We start from the raw sequence: 23366 nt of genomic DNA on the forward strand, positions 1-23366 counted from the left end.
TTTTCATTATGGAATGTTTTATTTTAAAAAGTTTTGAATTAAAAATATCAGCATTCATTGAATTAAAAAAACAAAAACATGTTAAGATGGAACATCACTTCTTGCAAACAATAAACAACTTTTGAACAACTATCTGCTTAGAGTTAAGACTCAAAATATACGAGAAACATTGTTCTTATCAATTTTGGAAAGAACTTTAAATAGCTGCACTTTGTCATTCACATAAAAGAAAACTTGCTATAACATCTCATTTAACTTTTCAATTTCAACCACTTTTGATTTGCAGTCGATAGTTTATAAATCTTTAGCAATCATCTCTTGTTTCTCTCTCCATAAATACCAAAAGATTGAAGTTATCATTTCTCTCTTCCTCTTTAACTTTCCTTCCACATACGAATGACTCAGTCAGCTGGCATTTCTGATGATTCTCACACTTTCAAAGAAGTAAAATTAAAACCAATTAATTCCAACAAAGCCAAAAAATAAACGTCGAATTCAGACAGTTATAAACTGAGATATTATCAACGTTTCACTGGAATGAAATGTAATGAAAAGTTTTAAAAAACAACTAATTTCTCTTGGAATGTTATAAATCCATTTGTACAATAATAATGTGAGCCACAGTGAATGAACAAATCGTTGTTGACTTCATGGACCATTGTACGTGACATTTGATAATTTTAATGATATAAAAATAATAATAGTATGTTATATAAGTTGTATGAATTAAAAAAACAAAAAAAAAACAAGTAGAAATAACTATGCACTGTGTCGACACTTTTAATTCCTGATATGACAATGAAAAACTTGTTGTCTATGATTATTTGTGAAACCAACAATGAAATGATGGATGGCTTAACAAAGTAGAATTAAAAATGTAATAATATTTCACGTCTGCCAGTTTGGCCCTGGTTGCGTTTTGGTCTGAGTTTCAATAATGAAATGGGAACAGAGAAGACGAATGGGACCATGTGATCCTAAATAGAATGACTAAAATACACAATGCACAAACATGGAATTTATGACTTGAATATTTCATACAATTTGTTTATTTCGTAGGCTATATGATTTCCTCTACTAACTTTCTAAATCAAATTGTAACAATTTCATTAACTAAGATATTATAAGTCAGATCGTGAAATTTACAATAACAACAACAACAAAAATCTATTTCTATCCAATTGATGGAAGGCCTATCATGGTATTTATACAAGACACAATGTGACCCAGCAACCCAGATTGGTACTCCAACTCCATGTCAGGATTTAATTAGATTTTCAACAATAAATCATTTAACATTTCTCTGTACCATCAAAAGGACAGAAATGAAAACTTACTCCCCAAAAAGTCAAAAAGTTTGTATTTTTGATGATTTCAGGTTAAAATTCAGTCTTTTGTTTGGAATTCATAAAATCTGACATGGCGCGTTTTTTTGAAAATAAAAATCCCAAATTTTGCAAGCTAAAAACAGCAAAATTTGCAAATATTTTCGATTAATTATCCTAAAAACCCATAGCCAGTTTATTTGTTTGTTTTCAAGAGTTTCATGGTGCTTTGCAACAAATGTAAGGTCATATCAGCATCAGTAAAAAGGAAGAAAATGGGAATGTAAAAAATAAAAAATTTGCAGATTTGCGGCCGCAACACAAATATTTTGCTTTTTTTTTTGCATCCGCAAGCGATGCAAAAAACTGCCATGCCAGTTCAATATAGTCTAGCAAATTGAGTGCGTGGGTCACACAACAACAAAAACAAAGTTGGAATGTATGGTAATGGAATGACATAAATCTGTCATAAAAATAACAATAGATGATGTATAAAATCAAAGTCTCTCACAGACACTCTTTCATTGTAATCTTTTTATCTCCCCCCCCTCTCTCTCCCACCTTTCTCTTTCAAATTGCTCAAAACTTCCATTAAAATGTAGAAACTTCTTTCATCAAAAAAATACACTGTGCCCAACCTTTAAAAAAACGTCAAACTGACAATAGAATATAATGTGTAGAAGGCATTATGCCTGACATTTGGGAAAAAAAACCCCCTAAAAAACAACCAATTTGAGAGAAATTAATGAATCTAACTATGTACAATTCCAGACAAGAAAAATAAACAAAGATTTTTAAAAAAAAGTTTCTCGATAATTTTAGGTGTCTAGACTATCTGCACTAAAAACGTTACATAAAACTAAATCTCCATTCAGCAATCAAACGTCATCAGCACACGGCATTTACACACTCAATACACATCAAGTAATGACAACAATCCACACATCAGCACACACCATATTTACACACTTCCAGTCCAGACAACAGTTCCACACAGCTCATGTTTACATTCTAGGATTTGGCTTGACAGGATAGGCAGGCCCCCGACTGGCACGAGCCTCTTCTTCTTTGATTCGGAGATAATCGACCACCAGGCACATGGTGGCAAAGATGGAAAAGAACCCGGAGAGGACAGCACATCCAAAGGACCACGACAGGAAGTTGGAATCTGGATTCGGCAGCCATTGCCGATCTGTGTCAGCTTTGATTCCAAAAATCGTGGTTGATATGGAGATGAATACAGCTGTCATAAAAATAGAATGGGGAAGTGGAGATTGAAGAAAAAAAAAAAAATAGGTAAAGTTTACATAATATTGGGTATTTAATGAATATTACAGTGGAAACAACCCAAAACTCAAAAGATTTGGTTTGTCTAATTTAGCTTAACTCACTCAATCCTACTACTTTCAAAATTGGAAAAAATGAGCATGTGCATAGATGGTATTATTCAATTATCATTAACAAGCAAAAAATATTTTTTTTTTAGCTTTGATACTACGCCATAATTTGTATCATAAAAATGTAATAAATAGACATGGGGTAAAAGTAACCCGGGTAAACTACAGATATAGTAGGTGTTTGGGTTGAGTGAGTTAAGGTTATGGCTAAAATATAAAATTAGAAAATCAAGAGAAGATCCTTATTCACAAATGTAACTTTGCCCTTCGTTACTGAGTATTCTCTAACATGTCACTGTGAACTAAGCCATACTTTATCTTGTCTTGTCACAAAAGTCAAGCTATGCTAAGCTGGCTGGGTGAGACAGTGATTGTGGAAAATTCTTGTCTCGACATTGTTTCCTTTGGTGAGACACCTAACACTTATTACCCCATCCAACTTAGATGTCAATGTGTACCTGATTACAGGGAGTGATGGACAGTGCTAGTGTTAGTACAAAATGGATGCCTAATAGACAACTGGTCTGTATGAAATGAAAATAGGATTCCATATGGCCTGCTAGTTGAATAAATGAACCATTGTGGGGCACATAGTGCATGACTAATTTGTGGAAATGCATGATAAAAACATTCACATTCATTTATTTTATTTACATCTCACAATGGAACAGGGACACAATAATAATAATGAGCATTTATAAGTTCTAGAGCTAAGTTTCTGATTGTCAAGGACATGCAAATCACATAGGATTCTTGCACAAGTTTGTTTGTCAACGCGAAACAGTATAAAACATTTTTTTAAAGACTTAAAATTCTTTTTAGCTTATCAATTTTTTTCTTCTTCTGCTGTAACCAACCGTCTTCAATATTATATTAGCCAATTTGGTTTGAGCCTCACCAAACCATAACAAGAGAAATGATACAAGATTTTAAATCATGACACAACAGATAACGAGTTCATTTTGGGATCGATCCCAGGTGAAGTCAAGATTATGTTTTCCAGACCCCTCTCATCTACTCAGCAGTGATTGGGTATCTGGTTCTGTTAAATGCGCTGGCTTCCGGCGACAACAGACGTGTTGTGAATGTTTACCTATTTCTACACATATTTTTATTCATTTATCATTCAATCGCCGGAATTTACGCCTAATTTTAATTCAAAATGGATGTGAAGTATATATTGTTCCTGATTTTTATATTTATTAGTATATTTATAAGCATAAATGGTGTTTTAGCCTGTGATTTTGCTGCCAAAAGCCTATCGATAATATATACTCCAGAGACTCTCCGATCCCTCCAACCCGTGTCACCCCCACCACCCACTATTGACACATCGTTTATTAAAGTAAGAAAGAGGGGGAGAAAAGGAGGAATAAAAACAAAATTCAACAGACGGCCTTTTCGTCCATTTTTACCCTGTGTAGTGACAGGTAATGTAAGATCATTAAAGAATAAAATTGATGAACTGTTTTCACTGTGTCGTTACAATAATGACTATCGTCAAGCCTCCATAATAGCTTTAACAGAGACTTGGCTCTCTCCTCACATACCATCATCATGTTTTGATATTGAACAATACTCACTATTTCGAGGAGATCGGACTAATGTAAATAAACGAACTGGGGGTGGGGTGTGCACATATATTAACAACAAATGGTGCCACCCCAATAATTGTCAAATAAAGAAAATGTATTGTGACGATTATATTGAATTTATTACTGTTTCGTCACGACCTTATTATCTACCCCGGGAATTTACTCATGTCATCATCATCAACGTCTACATTCCACCATCATCAGACAACAACACAGCGAAAAATATTTTGAAGAAAGAAATACAGGACATTCAAATGAAGTCGCCCGATGCCGTATTGATGGTCACTGGTGATTTTAACCAATGTAAAGATTTCACTCTCCCGGGACTTCATCAATACGTGGACTGCGAGACAAGGGACAAAAAAACATTAGATTTATTCCTGTGTAATATTAAAAATAGTTACAAATGTTTACCCCGTGCCCCATTGGGTTTATCTGACCACTGCATGATCTTGCTACTCCCCACCTACCGCCCTGTTTTTAAACGTGTAAAACCAGTAAAGAAAAGTGTACAGATCTGGAACGGAAGTGTGTGTGAAGATTTGCGTGGTTGTTTTGAATGCACTGACTGGAATGTTTTTATCGAATCATGTGATAGTGTGGATGAGCTGAATGACTGTGTGAGTGAGTATTTAAAATTCTGTGAACAGCTCGTGTCTTGTAAAAAAGAAATAAAATATTATCCTAACAACAAGCCTTGGATAACAAAAGATCTAAAACTTTTATTGAACTAAAAGAAAACTCTCTTTACTAGTAGAAATAAAAAAGATCTGAAAACAAAACAAAAAGAGATAAAGAGAGTAATATCCAGTTGTAGAGACAAGTACAAAAATAAAATTGAAAAATGCTTTTCTTCTGGGGATATACGGGACACGTGGCGGGGGCTTAAAACTGCTGTTAACTATAATCCAAAGCCCACGATTATATCTGAAGATATCGAAATTGAAACTCTAAATAAATTTTATTCACGTTTTGACACAGCAAACAAATTTGATATTGAAAATGAAAAACATAAATTAGACAGGGCTTTGGAAGATGAAATGACTATTGAGGTCAGTGAAGAAGAAACGAGATTCGTATTTTCGAAACTAAACGAGAGGAAGGCTGCTGGGCCGGATGGATTGAAAGGAAAATTATTAAAAGAATGTGCCCATCAACTGTCCCCCATTTATACACATATGTTTAACTGGTCCCTCCAATGCGTTTCGATCCCTGAAATTTGGAAAACTTCAAAAATTATTCCTGTTCCAAAAAAAAGAAAAACTTGAATCTATGAACGATCTCAGACCTGTTGCACTGACTTCAATAGTCATGAAATCTTTAGAAAAACTTGTTCTTGTTAAAATTAGGAACCAGTTTATGCCATTGAGTGATAGTCATCAATTTGCTTACAAACCAGGACGTGGCGTAGAGGATGCCATTTTGCTGTTTACAAACAACATCTACAGGCATCTAGATCACGCTAAGAGCTATTGCAGATTGCTTTTCGCAGATTTTTCTTCAGCGTTCAATACAATGCAACCTCAGTTGGTTGTTCAAAAATTGACTAGTCTGAATCTAAACAAGTATATAATTGCTTGGGTGCTCGAATTTCTTACGGAGAGAGCACAATATGTTCAATTAGGACAAAATATATCTTCCTGTATAACTACAAATACTGGTGTTCCTCAAGGTTGTGTATTGTCCCCTGTATTATTCACAATATACACGAATGACTGTGTACCTTTGATAAAGTTTGCAGATGACACCGCTCTTCAAAGCCTCATAACAAATGGCAACGAAGTGGCTTATAGGCAAGAAATTGATAGATTTGTGTCTTGGTGTGATGCCCACCGCCTAGAGCTTAACATAAGCAAGACAAAGGAGCTAGTGATTGACTTTAGGAGAGTGAAGGAACCGATAGAACCGTTAAAATTAAAGGACCAATTCGTCCAGCGAGTTCCTCACTACAAATACCTTGGTGTAACAATTGATGACAGGCTCAAGTGGATGAACACTTGAAAATAATTAGGCATAAGATGTGCAGACGTACATATTTTTTATCAAAACTCTCTCAGTTTAGAATAGATAGAACCCTCTGCACATTATTTTATAGAGCAGTAATCGAAAGTGTTTTGTCATTTTGTATAACAGCTTGGGGAGGCAATTGCTTAGCAGTGGAAAGGAATAAAATAAATTCAAATATTAAAAAATCTATTAAACGCTATATAAATGATGTTGACGATGTAGATCTTTTATACGAGAAATTTTGTATAAATAAAATAACTAAAATATTAAATGACCAGTATCATCCACTAAGACCATCAGTTATTATGTCAGAAAGAAGTGGTCGCCCTTTCTCTATTTCAACGAAAACAGAGAGACACCGAAAATCATTTCTGCCGTCCAGTATTAGGCTTTATAACAACAAGCAATAATCATTTTATACAATTATTTCGCATTTTTAGTTTCAAAAAATGTAAATATTAAATTATTAATTTATTTGTTTTGCAATCTTTTCAATTTTTAATTTATAGTGACAGTTTTGACTATTTTACAGTGTTGAAATTATTCATATTATAAAGCGCAGCTCTGGTAATGGAGCTACTCCTTTTTCATATATTATACATCCTATTTCCATTGTATTTTTATCTTATTATGTAAATTATAACACGTCTGTACAAAAAATTTCCTTTTTGGGATGCAATAAAGTATTATTATTATTATAAGTATTTTGCAATAGACTAGCATCCTATCCATAGGGAGCAAGCAATTGCTATTTTCTATTTCTCACTACAGAAACCAGGTTAAACTCCGGCTCTATGGGCCTAATGGCTTTGAAGGACCACTTTACTTGTGTGATGACAAAATATTCTATCAAGATTGACTGATCTCTGACTGGCCCCAATTCCAGATAGCGACTCACATGCCAAGCCCATCATGATGGAGGTTGCCAAGACATATTTCTTCTCTTTTTCCCTGGGGCAGCATCTGACGTAGTACATGATGTTGACGACGACAGACAAGATGTGGGCGATGAATCCCAGGGTGATCATGATTTGGATGGCCAGGAACCATGCTGTATCAAACAGGGGAAAAGATAGACAAGGACGGTGTGATCAAAGTAAGAAAGACAATCCATGTTTTAATCTTCACTGTATATATATGAATATTTGTCATTGATTATGCCCCTTGTATGTCATGCTAGATGGAGAGAACAACACTGAAGAAAATTGTCAAAAATTAACAATGATATGGCAAGTTTTGAATTATTAAATTATAGAAAGAAAAAAAAAAAAAGAAAATAAAAAAAAGAAAAAAAAAAAAGAAAGAAAATACAAATAAAAAGTAAAATCTTGCTGAGATAAACATCAGAAAAAGTGTGTATGAATCAATGAAGCCTGACAGGCTCTTTTTTGGGGGGATATTTTTTTTCTCATTGCTTTGTCTGGTACTGCCTTATACAAACTTTATCAGATCTTTATCTTCCAGCAGTGCCTGATGCATAATTATTCACTTTGGACTGTAAAAATCGTGCTATCTTGATGACCTTAGGAAAGGCCAATCGCTTGGAGTGGTTTTTTGGTCATGTGATACAATAGCAGACTGTGGGCAGCTCAAGAGTAAACGCTCTTGACATAGATTCTCTCACTATACTCAAGTGTAAAACGAGTACCTGACAAATACCATTTTATATAATAATTTCTAGATATTTTTAATCCAATTTAATTCCATGGATTTAATTTTGCAGACCGTTGGCGAAGGCTCTTGATACAGATTTTCTCTCTACACTCATGGGTAAAATGAGTACTTGGCCAGTAACATTTTATATGATAATAAGATCTGTTCAAATCCACTAATACTATTACAGAGAGCAGTGACATGGATGTGACTCTTGCTTTACTGATGAAATAATTTATAATATAGCATAGCTACTCATCTCTTGGCGAAAACTGTTAAATTTGATATCGGGTAAAGGCGAACTGAAACCAAACCTGTAATGAGAGAAAACAGGGAATGAGGAAGAAGGTGTATAGTCTACAAGTGATGCTATTTATAGAATGGATGGAGACAGCAGATACAAACAAAAGATCTTGATAGGCCAAGCCGGTAGGAGAATAACCACATATCACTGACAGCGTGCTTTAACTTCCAGGAGAGTTGGGTCATTGAATGAAAGCAATTGGTCAGGCTTAACGGCCATGGGCAGTGTATTACCATGGGTAGTGGATCAGACAGATTGATTAACGTATTAAGTATTTAAGGCTCTTTGGAAATACCAGTTAAGTGCTTGCCAAGTTTGGGCAGGTAGGGTAAACAAAAATAAGCTCATGATTGTTTACTAGCAGACTCACATTCGTTAATCTTCTGAACTAGATGCCATCCGATCTGTTGGTAAATAAAACAGATCTCACGTTCGAGTCATCCGTTCTGTGGTCAATAATAAACATCCTGATTAACCGTGTAATTGTTTTGTTTTAAAGGGTTTTACGGCGCTTGCAACACATTTAGGTTATTTCAGCGCCAGTAAAAAGGATGAAAATGGGATAGTAAAAAGTTCTAGAATTACAATTAAAGCACCCAAGAGAAAGTAAGACATAGGGGAACTGGGAACAAATAGGGATCAGATGTAGATTCCAAGAGCACACCATCAAAGTACTTAGTTTGAGATCAACTATAAGTCTCATCCGGTCCACAAGCACAAAATCCAACAAAGAGGAATACACTCAAATGCTTGCATTATTATACATTCAAAATAACAAATATAATAATACATAACAGAGAGATGATTTACAAGGAAAAAAAAATATCATCTTCCAAAACAATAACTATGCATTTGGCTGTTTCCCTCCCAGCTAGGACTCCGGCCAAGGCCAGGACAAAACCAAGTAATCTCATTCCAAGACAAAGACAGAAAGCATGTTGGAAAACAGATATAAGGGGAAAGAAGACACAGTATGTACTGTACCCCCCCCCCCTGCCCACTATGGGAGGTCTGGATCCACACCCAGCCTGCCCACTATGGGAGGTCAGGATCACCACCCAGCCTGCCCACTATGGGAGGTCAGGATCCCCACCCAGACTAACCGTGTAAGCTGACGTCTTGAGCTCAGACGATGTCATTCAGGATGAGAACGTGCTTAGTAGACAGTTGAGAGCTGGAAGACAGAATAACAAGGAGAAATGGACAAGGAAACCGATTGGTTCGGCGTGAATGTAAGCTTGCATTTGGAGTGAGGATAAAATAGCCACCCGTCACTTCCGTGTTTTGAAGACACCCCAAACTGGGTCAAGTTTTCAAACTAAAGAAGATTCCTACTCATTTGGAGAGAGATAAACATCCAGATAATAATTAGGACCGTTTTAAAAGGAGACTTACGTGGATTCAGCCAGTGCCAGATCGGTCTGTATTCAAAGTGGAAAATCCACCAACACCCGTTATATTGCTTGCCCAAATAATCTTTGTAGAAAGTCCAGTCATTGAAACAGGCCTCCCAGAGTCCCATACGAACGAATACCTTTGTCATACGTTTGTGTGAGAATCTCTCCAGCCAGTGCGGTGTGGAAAACGCCACAACCATACAGATAAAGGCACTTAGTGTGAATAACAGGCCAAAAGTGGCGATCAGGCGCTTGGCCCGTTTCATCGCCATCTTGAAAATTTGTTGTGGTTCCAAAAACAGGAAATGAAAAGAATACAGGTGCGTTTTGGCCAGGTAAACCGGAAGCGTGGACAGAACAGTTCATTATTCACCTGGAAGGAAAGAAAGCATTCTTTATAAAGTAAAAGATGCTGAATTTTAAACAATTTAAGGAGACGCAAATATAGATTTTAACAGCATGATGTAATAATATCACTTTTAATGATACGTATTGTAGAATATTTAGTTTCTACCATTAAAAATAAATCATGGTACTTACACCCGCCATGCTGTTCCCCCTATCATGATAAGAGAGTCCTATTTTAGTCACTACAAAAACATAGGGCTACTGATACGAACGAAAGTAGTGTAGTGTTCAAACATGGCGACCATTGCGTTCTTTCGCGGTGGTCTGGTGTGTTCCATCATAGCATTTCTGTGTATGTTCATTGCCTTTGCGTCTCCCTATTGGTATCAGTCATGGACAAGAGTTCACAGTTCTTTCGGCCATATCGGGCTGTGGCACGTCTGCCTGAGTGGGTTCATCATGCCCCGTGACCCTGTCATGAAGTCCTACGTCGGATGCTGGTGGATTCACTCCTCGGAATTCGAGGCAATCAAAGACCAACTCCAACCAGGTAAAATGGTCAAGGGGATATTTGATTACCTGTCAGTCAAGGTAGAGTTGTGACGTTTTATTATGGTTTGGATTGGACATAGAAACAAAATGGCTTTTCGACGTGAGGGTTCTGAACCTGATGATAACAAGTGACGTTTCGTCCACTTCCGTGTTAGCCAGTTAAGCGTTAGGGACTGTTATTGTTTTTGTTTTGAATGTTATACTTATTGTAATGAATGTCCATATCATACTTCATCTTTATAGCGGGAATACAGTGACTGACACTCGTATTATGTCTTTCCTTAGTTGCCAGGGAGCTGAACAACGTTCAACCCATTCGACTTCGACCGTAGCAGGATTCAGTGTTACACTTATCTATAGACTATAGGAATATCACACGCGCGACCGATAAAGCAGATCAAACATTAATTTTGGTTAATTGTGGTTGCAGGTTGTCAATAGAACAACAAATTCAATACAATGTAAGGGAGTCTTTCCACAAGTTCCTAGCATTGAAGGGCAAAAGTCCCATTGGAAAAAATACAAACAAAAAAAGAACCCGATCCCCCCTTCCCCCCCTTTTTCCATTCTCTTGATGTAAATAATATAATAGTGAACACTAATAAAATAATGATATATATAATTAAATAACAAAGCAAGGCCATGCTAGGAACTTGCAGAAAGACAGCCCAATACAACGGTACAATGTGTCAGCATACTCTCTATTGATGCAGAAGGGTCAGGGGTCACATTGGTTATTGTGTCAACAAATAAGGGATGGTTCAGCCGGACAGTGTCTCAACATGTCATCATAAAATCCAAGCAAGGTTAAGCATGATAAGTGGTTGGAAGGGTGACAGTAATTTTTGTGGAAAATTCTGTTCCTGACACCAATGTTGTGTCTTTGGTTAAGGCACTTGACTCAAGTATGAATGAGTACCACCTGGTTACAGGCAGTTACAAATATAATGTGTGCTAGTGGAAGAAGAATGCCTAACAGTACAGGCTCATTATAGATAGTATGCAGATGACGTCATTCAGGTCTTTGTTATTGTTTTTGCCATCCGCGTTTGTGAGTTGTTCTCACTAAACTGTATTAACCAGACTATAAAAGTTCATGGTTACACAGAGTTTGTGTGTTGGTCCGTTATACTTCCGGATGGCAATGTTGTGAACTCCTTGGCCAAGCGCATTCTATCTATACTGTATGTAATAGAATAATGGTTCCATATGGACTGCTGGGGGAATTGATGATCCATTGTGAAGCGCATAGGGCATGGTTAATCAGTGGATGAGTGCTGTATAAATGTTCATATTGATATATTTAATACAGAATGACTTTCTCATGATTTGATGAATATTTATCTTGTTGCTGTTCCAATATTTGTTGGACACCTTCATTGACAGATAGGATCACAATTCAAATACAATGAATCAAAATGATTTACTATAAGACAGGTTTTTTTTCTCAACAAATTATAGCAGACCTGTCAACTTCTACAAAAAATTCGTAGAATTATGAACTTTTGTATCACATTTCAGAACTTTGTGAGCGTCTTTTGGTCCTACAGAGACAATACTGTCAACGGCCAGGTACTCATTTTACACCTGAATACGGTGAGAGAATGTGAGTAAAGAGCATTTTCCAAGGACTCAACTATGCGCCGAGTTGAGACTCGAGTCTAGGACCTTCCGATATGAAAGCGAGTGTAATACCACAAGACCACAATGGTCAGGACGATGCCATTGAGATTTTATTCTTTTTATTTATCACGACACACGGATCCGTTTGATTCATTGATTTCTTTTATATTCCAGTTTGGTTTCGATTCATCCAAGCGTTTTGTGTGTTCACCTTGCTCATGGATCTGTTTGCCGTTGCTTTGTCTGTCTGCTACAATTTTGAAGAGACCAGAGTGCGTCTGTACCAGAAGAGACCTCGGATGTTTTTTATCATCAGTTTCTTGTTATTGGGATCAGGTGGGCAATCAATGTTGTTTACATCTACAAATAAGACAAAACTTGAGTTTTTATATAGCGCAATATCCACTAAACTTGTTCAAAGCGCTTTACTAATGTTCCCTAGCCAACAGCAACATGTAGCATGTAGAACGAGGCATGACGTGTGTTAGCTGATATTACAATTTTTTGGATAGAGACAATGCTGTTAGCGGCACGGTACTCATTTTACACCTGAGTATGGTGAGGGAATGTGAATAAAGAGCCTTTTCCAATGACTCAACTATGCATTGCTCGGGACTCGAACCCAGGATCTTCTGATCCTAAGGTGAGTGTCTTAACATTAGACCACATAGCCACACAAGATAAATCTGAAAAGATGTATTGAATAGTAATAAACGAAACTGAATAAAACAGCTTTTAAAAAAAACAAAATACCAAACACAAAACGTTTCAAGCTCAAAACGAGAGTTACTGGACTTTTGTCTCCTCTTGTCTATTTTTATACCAATTTTAAATAAAACCGAGCTTTGAGCTTTTATATAGCACAATATCCACATAATGTGCTCAAACTGCTGTACAGCACACAGGCGTTTATTGCTTTCAGTTTAGTTCGCCAGGTAAATCTAGCCAGTCTAGTGATGATGAGTCATAGCTTTACACTAAGAGAGGGAGACAATTTTTTCGCCGTTTTGATCTATTTTTTCTGAATTTAAAACTAATGTAGTATTGCCGTTATTAAGTGTAGCAAAAATATTTTTATACTACCAAACAGTTTATTAACAGAGTTTTTATTGATTATTTAATCATAATTATGATGGCGTTAAAAAGCAAGAGGGATAACCCATGAAATTGATCCATAAATTTAAGTGAATTAAAATTTTTAAGAGAATATTTTAGCATGTTCAACACTTAAGATTTTAAAACAAAAGTAATGGAAATGATGTTGAATATCTGTATAATGTAGACATATAAATTTTATATCAGTAGATTGAGGCGTTTGAGATATCAGTTCACCTGTACGTAAAAGTAATAATTTTGAGTAAGGTAAAATTGAAATCCAATCACAGCATTGTCTTAATAGAAATTTTATAATAAACCAGAAACATAGTCAAATGTGATTCACTTATATCTATCCCAGAATCAACGAATTATAAGAATTCCAGTAAAAATTGTTATATAAGGCATTCATTTAAAGACAATCAAAACCACTAAGAAAATCTTAAAGAGTTCTTATAAGTTTCATAACCTTATTTTTGAGATATCCATGCCCATTACTTTTTTTCATGTACTTGACTTGCACCTCTTTTAATTTGTGTGCCATATAGACTGCATATAGCACATCACTGGTGAAAGATTAGGATCCTATTCACCTCATTAAGTATTGTTTCTTGTTCAGAGTTTTCTCATTGAACCAAAGGTATCAATACCTGCATCGCATTTCTTTAAATTATGTATCAGTGAAACACATTTCTTGCAAATTGAAATATTTAAATATGTCAGAATTTCACATTTATATTTATAGTCAACTGTTGATAACGTCTAGAGTCTTTTAATCCTCTCAGCATGGCTCTGTACTCTTTCACAACAAATTCGACATATTTCATTTGTACTGGTGTGATGACCGTCTTCAGTGTGTCTCTCCATAACCTGAACAGAGCTTAAATAAGTAAATTTAAGAAATATCTAAAATTTCCGCTTAAATTCAATGAAATCAAATTAAATAAATGTCTCTTATCATCACTATCTAGTTTTATTATTGGGTTTCTAAAATATGAAATATTCTCCTCTTTGTTGGTAACAAAAATAATTATTGAGATTCCTTTCCACACCGTCTATTCTTATATCCCTAAATCTACATAATAAAGTATATATCATATGAAAGATAATTTTATCTACTTTTCACTGATCCCTCACACTTGATGGTAAAAAGTGTTGGCTTGATATTTTGAATTTTTAAATATTTCTTAAACTTATAATTTAAATATTTATTTCATAAAAAACTCTGTTTATTCAAAAGAGCAAAACACAAACTTATCATTTAATGATGTAAATTAAAATAATTGCATCTTGTAGAGGAAAAATTGGCCTTTGTATCCATATATGTTTGAAAATTATGAAAAAGATGCTGCGTCCACAACGGGCTGAGAAAATTGAGTATTTTGATGAAATTTCTACTACTCTCTGCCTGAGAGAAATTCAAAGCGATGAGATTTACCTGCAGACATAATTTATTGCCAATGCACGCCGTCTTGACAGCTGTTATCACTGTTGCTGACGGTGGGTTGTTTACATTACTCGACGGTAGCCAGTGAGGGAAGAAGTAACTAAAGTGAAAGTTTGGGCCCTATTTAAACGGCTGTGAGCAGGTCAAAAGACAGCAGCACTTGACATGTAGAACAATACATGATGCCTGGGAGGTGCTATTACAATTTTTGTTTTTTTTTGGACAGAGACAAGACTGTTATTGGTAGGGTACACATTTTACATCTGAGTACGAGGGAAGTAAGTAAAGAAATTTTTCAAGGACTCAGCTTTGCATGCTCAGAGCAGGACTCGAACTCTGGATATCTCGGTATGAAGGTGGTTGTTATACATCAATACGGCCAAATCCACACAATACAACATAATTTTGTTCTTCCAACAGCTTTTCTGGTGTTCCTGATCTCGCTGGTTTTTGCTGAGAAGAGCTTGGATGACGAGTGGATGCCCCGTCCCTGGATGAATTATTTGTCTTGGAGTTTTGGCCTGTGTGTTCTCTCTGGATTCTTTGCTGCCTTTGGGGGGATGTCCTTTTTTATCCTAGCTCTGGTATTCAAGGTAGGGAATCCAATGTGACATGTGTTGGGTGGGTGGAGTTACTTGTCTTTGTCATCTCTCTATGTGGTATTCAAGGTAGGGAATCTAATGTGGCATGTGTTGGGTGGGTGGAGTTACTTGTCTTTGTCATCTCTCTATGTGGTATTCAAGGTAGGGAATCCAATGTGGCATGTGTTGGGTGGGTGGAGTTACTTGTCTTTGTCATCTCTCTATGTGGTATTCAAGGTAGGAAATCCAATGTGACATGTGTTGGGTGGTTGGAGTTACTTGTCTTTGTCATCTCTCTATGTGGTATTCAAGGTAGGGAATCCAATGTGGCATGTGTTGGGTGGTTGGTGTTACTTGTCTTTGTCATCTCTCTATGTGGTATTCAAGGTAGGGAATCTAATGTGGCATGTGTTGGGTGGGTGGAGTTACTTGTCTTTGCCATCTCTCTATGTGGTATTCAAGGTAGGGAATCCAATGTGGCATGTGTTGGGTGGGTGGAGTTACTTGTCTTTGTCATCTCTCTATGTGGTATTCAAGGTAGAGAATCCAATGTGGCATGTGTTGGGTGGGTGGAGTTACTTGTCTTTGTCATCTCTATGTGGTATTCAAGGTAGGTAATCCAATGTGGCATGTGTTGGGTGGGTGGAGTTGCTTGTCTTTGTCATCTCTATGTGGCATTCAAGGTAGGGAATCCAATGTGGCATGTGTTGGGTGGGTGGAATTACTTGTCTTTGTCATCTCTCTATGTATTCAAAATAATGAGAGGAACCTTTAACTGGTATCGATTCAATGCAAATACTCCCACCTCATTGTCATACTCGCTATCCGGAAGGTTGACACAAAACATACGAGCTAAAAATGATGGTGTCGTGTTTTCAATGGGATTTGACGAAACAAATTTGATTTTTCAATAAAATATTCATGATGTCTGATCAATCTCATAAGACACGCAAACCGTCTTCATGTCTATTGTAAACACCGTATGTAAAATTTGGTGACGATTGGTCCCGTGGTTTCAGAGCCTTAGTGTTACAAAAATTCCAATTTGCCAAATTTATAAGAAAGTTATTATTGACAGTTTTCACAGATGTTTTAAAATTTGTTCTTTGTTTCAGGACAAGGAAGATAATGGAGACCCTGGCGTGATTTCCCGTGGAGAACTTGCAGCCAAGAAACGAGCCTTGGAGAAACAAGACGAGGCAGTCAGAGAGCAGGGAGCCATGTCAATGGAGCCGCCCAAATATGGACATTATGGATCAGGGAGTGTCGCTGGAATGGCAAGGCCGGGATATTATGGATCCGGTTCCATCGCTCACCAAAGGCCGGCTGGCCATCATGGGTCAGGTCAAATCATGCGTCCAGGTCCCCATCAGACATCTGCCATATCTGTCCACGCCCCTCACCATGGTTCTGGTAGTAGTATAGGGGTCCGTCCGCCACCACCGTCATATGGTGTTGGTGCTCAAAGGCCAGGAGCCGGCCATCACCAATACCAGCATGGCCCTGCACACCGGGAGAGGCCGTCTGCCCCACCGTCTATCGCTGAATCCCAGGGATCTAGAGCACCAGAGTCTGCTGTGTAACTGATTTGTTAATGTTTTGGAAATGTTATGTTAATATTCTGTTATGTTAGAGAGTTTATTAATTTTGAGTTGGTTGTGAATGTTTTGTTTTTTAAAATTGATTAGTGAGTTCCTCTCCCCATGTGAATGTATTTGAAATTGAAAAAGTTTCTTCCATTAGCCCCCCCCCCCTCTCTCTCTCTCTCTCTCTCTCTCTCTCTCTCTCTCTCTCTCTCTCTCCATGCCCCTCTCTCCTATTTGAGAATTGTCACCTGTGGCCCACAAATACAATGTATAGTAAAATATAGGGAGTAAAAATGACTCGTAAAAAAGATACAACACAAAGTCAAAAAGTAAATTTATAGTAAAAACAATGATGAAAAAAAAAAAAGACATGTCAGTTTTTTTGCCATTTAAAGACTGATTACCATCAACCGTGGACCTCAACAATATCAGAGACACAGCATCAAACAGACAGGAATGGAGATTCCTCTGCACAGAAATCAAGAAGGCCACCGAGGCTGTAAAGTCAGTTGTCCATGCCAGTGAACAGCTTCAAGTCAAGCCAGTCAATGAAATGAACGATATTTATTCTCTTGAATACAGAATACAGGGTCCAATTCTAAGTCGTTTCATGTGTTGGTTGCAATACCATTGTGGGGTGGTGGGTAACATTTAGGTAGGTTGTGTCACAATACACGTCATCTAGTGACTGTCCTGTCATTTTTCTCACCCGTTGCTATTGATTGATTTACAACACGGATGAGAGGAAGACTTTTTTTATTGTTCAAAAACATTGTATGTCTGCTAGGGAAAAGCATGGAGGAGACACAAACTGGTGTTCCATGTATCAGCAAAAATTTTACCACTTTTCTCAGTTTGTGGCCACTGGAAGGGGGGGGGGGGGCATCTTCAGGCAAGGCATTGAACAGTAATTGATGGGAGATAATTGAAATCTGTAAAATGTGTCTTCAAGTAAAAATGTCAAATCCAATAACAACCAACATCCTGGGAAGTGAACGTTTTCGTCAAATCCAAAACGTTTCTGGGACAGGCAGGCATGCATTTCTATATATATATATATATATATATATATATATATATATATATATATATATATATGATATATTGTGTATAATCTTAACAACCCGAGAAAACTTGTCAGATTACTGGATGGGGTCTTTTGACCTCCCATGGTGGGTAGGAGGTCACTTGCTGTATCTTCTATTCCTTATATCCGTTTTCTGATTTCTTTCTGGCTTTGTCTTGGAATGGGAGTGGGATCCTGGGCTTGTGTCTGAATGAGACTTTTAGACATCTGTTCTCTATTTGAACCAATTCCCCTCTGTCTTACATTTTCTTATTTTTTAAAAAGTTGTAAATGCAGAATGTTTTGACTATCCCATTTTCTTCCTTTTTACTGGCGCTGAAACGACCTAAATTTGGTGCAAGCGCCGTAAATTCCTTTAAAACAACAGTTTTATTTCCATTCAGAAGTTCACCGCGATTTTGTCATTCCATCTTCTTTTTTCAAGGGGTTTGAGAGTGAAGACATTGTGTTTGTTAGATCTAATTCCAATTTATGTAGAACTGTGTTGTCTGTTTGATTATTTTGTGATCTGTGTCGACTTTTTAAAATACCTTTAGTTCATTCATTATTTGAAACAATGTCCATTCCATTTCTTTTACATTCCAGTACTTGATGTCATGATAACAAATACTGATACTGATAACTTGAACTACTGACAGCTGGGGTAACGTTGTCTCTGTGAATTTGGAGCATTTAAATAATCTCAGCTTTATTACAGTTATTGTACATGTTAACAGACTTGAATTTTTATCAAAGAAAATAATTGCCACAAAACTAAACAATCTCTCATTGGTCCAACATTCAAGAGGCAAAGTTTTCCCAGTTGACGGTGTCTCATTCCATCATTGATTCCATTGAATTGTTGATAAAATTTCAAACATTTAAGATCTATATTTTATATTCTATCATTTCAAATCTTGCCATTTAAGGCAAAACATTTACTTTTATGACTTTGGAGTTTGAATTGGAAATGTTTATTATTTTCTCTGATCTGGTATTTGAATCAGGTCTTCACTCTTTTTATTGGGTCCTGTTCAACCCCCCCCCCCCCCCCTGAAAAAAAAAATCAAAGGTAAATAGGGGGGGGGGGGGGGGTGACAGTGTGGCTGGTTCTCTCTTGGTCACACTGGACAATCAGAATTATTGAACGAAAAAGAAAAGTTGAGTTCTTAACTTGTGTCCGATTTATCAACGCATTTTTTTTTTTAGAAATACCATGCGTTTTGATTTGTCTTGCTTCAAGGGACAGTTTTTAGTTGTGTTTTACAGTTTAATTAGTTTCTTTACTGTGGAATATATGCAGATGAATTCTCCATGCTTGCTTGATTTGTGTGTCAATGAAAATGAGCGCTCATAAAATTTTTAATGAATGGCTGCACATGTGTCGTATAAACTATAACTGAAAATTTCTTATTTAAATTTTAAAAAAAGAGAGTTTGTATTCAGAGTTTTGTATAAAATGTTCGGTTTGATTTCTTTGTTTCAGAGAGAAATTATACAAAGCCTGCCATGATAATTTGATTTGTAGATAGGCCCCCTATATCCGTCAACCATTTATCATTTGTGAGTTTTAGGATATCGGAGAACGAATGGGATTTTTTTCCAGGCTGTTTAAGTTTATTTAAATAAATTTTCATTCAGATTATGGAAAGTAAAAAATGGTGATTTTCATAAGGGTTGGTTTTATTGTTTTACTTTTGTCTTTTCAAAAATAGTCCGTTCCCTTAATGGAAAAATTGTGCAAATCGTGTAACCAGCATGAAATTTTCACACAAAGTGCAGAATTTTATGAGGATTTCGAAAATAGGTGGCTCCAAGTTGAAATATAGCTGGAACCACGAGTTATTGCCCTTTAAAGGTGACAAAATACATTTTTTCAACATTTTTTTTTTTTCAAAAAATTACGGTTTTATAAATATTTTATAATGATGTGGTTATTTTGCTATTCCCTTGCGTACTTTGGACTCAGAAAATACTTTTCCATTTCAATTTTATTGAAATATATAAGAAAATACGAAATTCAATTGGGATTTTTCAGGAAATTTTAAAAAATATATATCTCCTTCCTGGAAACTGTTTAAATGGTTTAGAATCTGACATATATTTGAAATGCCATGCATTTCAAAAACATTTTTTAATCTTCACATCCTCTAAAATCAAGCAATATTAATTTGATTTTAAAAAAAAACAAACAATAATAGACAATTCAACTGCCTATGCAAGTACCCCTTCTCCTCCCGACACACACGTACAATCACTCTCAAACATAAGAGTACAATGTATTTCTATCATAAAGCAAATAACACGTTTAAATTTATATATATATATATATTGTACAATACATATTTATTCAATGGAGAATTGAACCATTTAAAACATTTTTTTCTGTGTACATATTTAACAGCAGCATTATTATAGATTTACATCCCTTTTTTAAAATTACATAGTTTGTTGAAAACATACAATTGAAAAACGTGTTTAAAGTCAATCATTGTCTCTAGAACATTGACCATTGCAGGCACATAACAAAGTACATGGAAGAGATGCCTTAACACAATTGCATCTTTTGGAGCATCCCTTTGATGAACAGTTACATTTAATCAGATTTTGTGAGGCATGTGTAAGGTCAGTCAAAGTGGACCACTTTGGCATCCCATCTTCTTTCCAACCAAAATCTGATTTGGAAGGAAGACTAGGGACTTAAGCAAGGGAGCGTTTCCATACATAACGAGCTTGGTAAACTGCTCGATTTAAATGCTGTTTGAGAGCTTCACGAGTTGGTGGCATATTGTCTGGAAGGCGTGACTTTTTTGTAAAAAGTTCACGCTGGCATTCATTGACAGCAGATAAGTTGGTTGCTCTGTCAAACAACAAACAGACAAATCTCTGGATGATGTTGAAATACTTGTCTCTTTATAGAACTGGCAAATTCTTTTACTAGTTTCAGCTGTAATATCTTTTACCCTAGCATAGGAAATTGATAAACCCAGAGCAGACAGTTTATCAATAAGACCTTTCTTTCTGGTTTTGTCAAAAACCATGACTCCTAAATAAACGGGGATTGGGGTTTCCTTGGACAACTGTTTTCTAGTGCTACCTGAATTTTGCGGGCTTTTGTTGTTGTGGTTCAACATGATATACTGTGAAATTGTCTTGGTATGTCGATTCTGATGACCTAAACTTAGCGAACACTGACCACTTCAAATGCCATTCACAATTTTCACTAATTTGTGTGGTACACTATTGACAATGCTATCATGATCTATATTGAGGGGTGATATGAATGTATGATTTCTTATTCTGGTCTTATAATATCAACTGCTTTTTGTATTGCAAGATCATCATTTGAATCTAAATCGGCAATAGCTGCTTGTGAAATAACATTCCCCTCTTTGAAAGTAAGCAAGACTTCCCGCCCATCCCTGTATTCCATTAAAGAAGGAACTCTCGATAGTAAATTTTCTTTGAATCTAGTTTTATGTACATATACATCCGACAAATTTATGGCATTTAATTTTGACAAAAAGTAAATTGTAGAGATCATTCAGCTTAAACACAACATTTGTCTCTGTGCGAGCTTGTTGTTGATCAATAAAATTGACAATATCCTGTGTGCATTCTGCAATGTGTGTTTTGTATTTGTTGTCTGAAGTATTTTTACATCTAAAATTGTCTGCTCTTCTGTGGAACAGTATAAGGCAAGGCTTATGATACTTTGCTTCCACCGCAATAAGATCACCCTCCGCAAATACTCTAAAAATACTTGTATCTGAAAGAAGGACAGCTTCCTAGTAGACTTTTTGTGAAAGAGCAGGAGTCCGCACCTCAGTCAATTCCACTTCACAACCCTTACAAAACAAGCAGTGTTTGCTTACATGTGATGTGTTTAATGTGCCTCTTGTGTCAGGACTTGCAACGGCTTCACTATTACATTGATTTATCTTCTTTGCAAGCCTTTTGAGTTTTGATTTATGAAACCTGTGTCTGCAATTCTTATGGTAAAGTCCATCATTGTCTCTCAAAAAACTAACAAGACATTTCACAGGTTGGTTAATATTGAATTTCAATGCTATTGGCAATCTGCCTGAGTCATGAAAAAGTTTGATATCCTCAGAAATGGCAACATAAATGTCTTCAATACAATTTAACTTGGTTGCTTTTTTAGGGTTTGTGAGAGGAGAATTTTCAATGGTTTCTTGACAAAACAGGCACTTCGACCAGTCAATTTCAGGGGAAGCTTGATCGAGTCTTGGAACTTTGTTCAGATTTTTACAGTCGACAATGGATGTCTGCCGCTTCTTTCCTCTTGCCATATTAGCGCATTCTAGGAAGGAAAGAAAAATAAATCAAAACCCCATGACATACTCAAGAGACAATATTTAAAATTATTTCCTACAAAAGTGTGAATTACGTAGTTTCTCAAGTTACAGAAAATGTTACCATCTTAAGGCGCTATAGGGTAGCTTGAGAGCTGACAGAATGAACAAGTTTGTGTGAGTGCGAGTGTGTGTGTGTGTGTGTGTATGTATGCGTGTGAGTGTGTATTTGTGTGTGTGTTTGCGTGAGAAAGGTTAAACACATATTAGTTGACGGGGCTTGGATAGCTCAATGGTAAGATTTCTCTGCAAAACAACAATAAAACAACAACAACAACATCCACACACACACAACGAACACATACTTCCAAATACCTGTTAGAATGGAACTTTAGTCCTTGCAATCTTGACCATTCAACAAATCAAACTAGCATTCCCATTTGACGAGGTCCCCATGCATGATGCTTATTAATTTTAAGGAAACAAAGGACTGTGAGGCTGGCAAGTAGAAATATAACAAACAAGTCAATAGGCATTGTTTAAAAAAACCAAACCTGAACATGCAAAAGGTAAAGCAATGTGTGTGAATATTAGCGTGTATTGGTAGAATTGTGTGTGGAGATGTTCTTTTTTTGATCAACAGAGTTAATAATAAATTAGTTATGTTTTTTTTCTTTCTCGGTCAGCAGTAATGATAAACACCGTTATTCTATCATCAATCATCGACAGGCTAATCTATATCTAATCGAATCTAAAAGGGTCTAAATTTAGTACTGACATAGCACATGTAACTTATATTATACTAAGATAGAAAAATATGTTCAGATCCAAGCATGGGCCATAATCTTACTCTATCTTTTGCATCCTGGAGGCTTATTGTGTGTGTAGAATGATATGACTGTGACTCAGCTTTGATCTGACCCAATTCTTTTTTCACAACGCAACTCTTTTGTCATACATTGCGCGACACTTATCGTACTAGCATGCGCATAAAGCAAAATAACATCACGATGATATAAGACATTTATAATAGATGAAAAAGATTGTTCCTTACCTTTTCAATGAATATCGATT

General features: G+C 36.2%; 2 protein-coding genes across 2 annotated transcripts; one reads left to right on the forward strand and one right to left on the reverse strand.

Moving 5' to 3' along the window:
- Nucleotides 1-10723, reverse strand: LOC144957377 (uncharacterized). The gene is made up of 4 exons (XM_078888610.1): nucleotides 10606-10723; nucleotides 9677-10051; nucleotides 7223-7375; nucleotides 1-2568 (listed from the first exon to the last, which is right to left on the reverse strand). The coding sequence occupies exons 2-4, from the start codon at nucleotides 9948-9950 to the stop codon at nucleotides 2330-2332; spliced, it is 666 nt and encodes a 221-aa protein (XP_078744736.1). The 5' UTR covers nucleotides 9951-10051; nucleotides 10606-10723; the 3' UTR covers nucleotides 1-2329.
- LOC144957376 (uncharacterized) lies at nucleotides 10280-17277 on the forward strand. The gene is made up of 4 exons (XM_078888609.1): nucleotides 10280-10576; nucleotides 12376-12537; nucleotides 15164-15336; nucleotides 16440-17277. Exons 1-4 carry the CDS (start codon nucleotides 10321-10323, stop codon nucleotides 16905-16907), a joined length of 1059 nt encoding a protein of 352 aa, XP_078744735.1. The 5' UTR covers nucleotides 10280-10320; the 3' UTR covers nucleotides 16908-17277.
- The last annotated feature ends 6089 nt before the right edge of the window (nucleotides 17278-23366 follow it).

Source organism: Berghia stephanieae, chromosome 11 (assembly GCF_034508935.2).
Source record: "Berghia stephanieae isolate SIO BIC M18660-M18661 chromosome 11, UCSD_Bste_1.3, whole genome shotgun sequence".
In the NCBI taxonomy this organism is placed as follows: domain Eukaryota; kingdom Metazoa; phylum Mollusca; class Gastropoda; order Nudibranchia; family Aeolidiidae; genus Berghia; species Berghia stephanieae.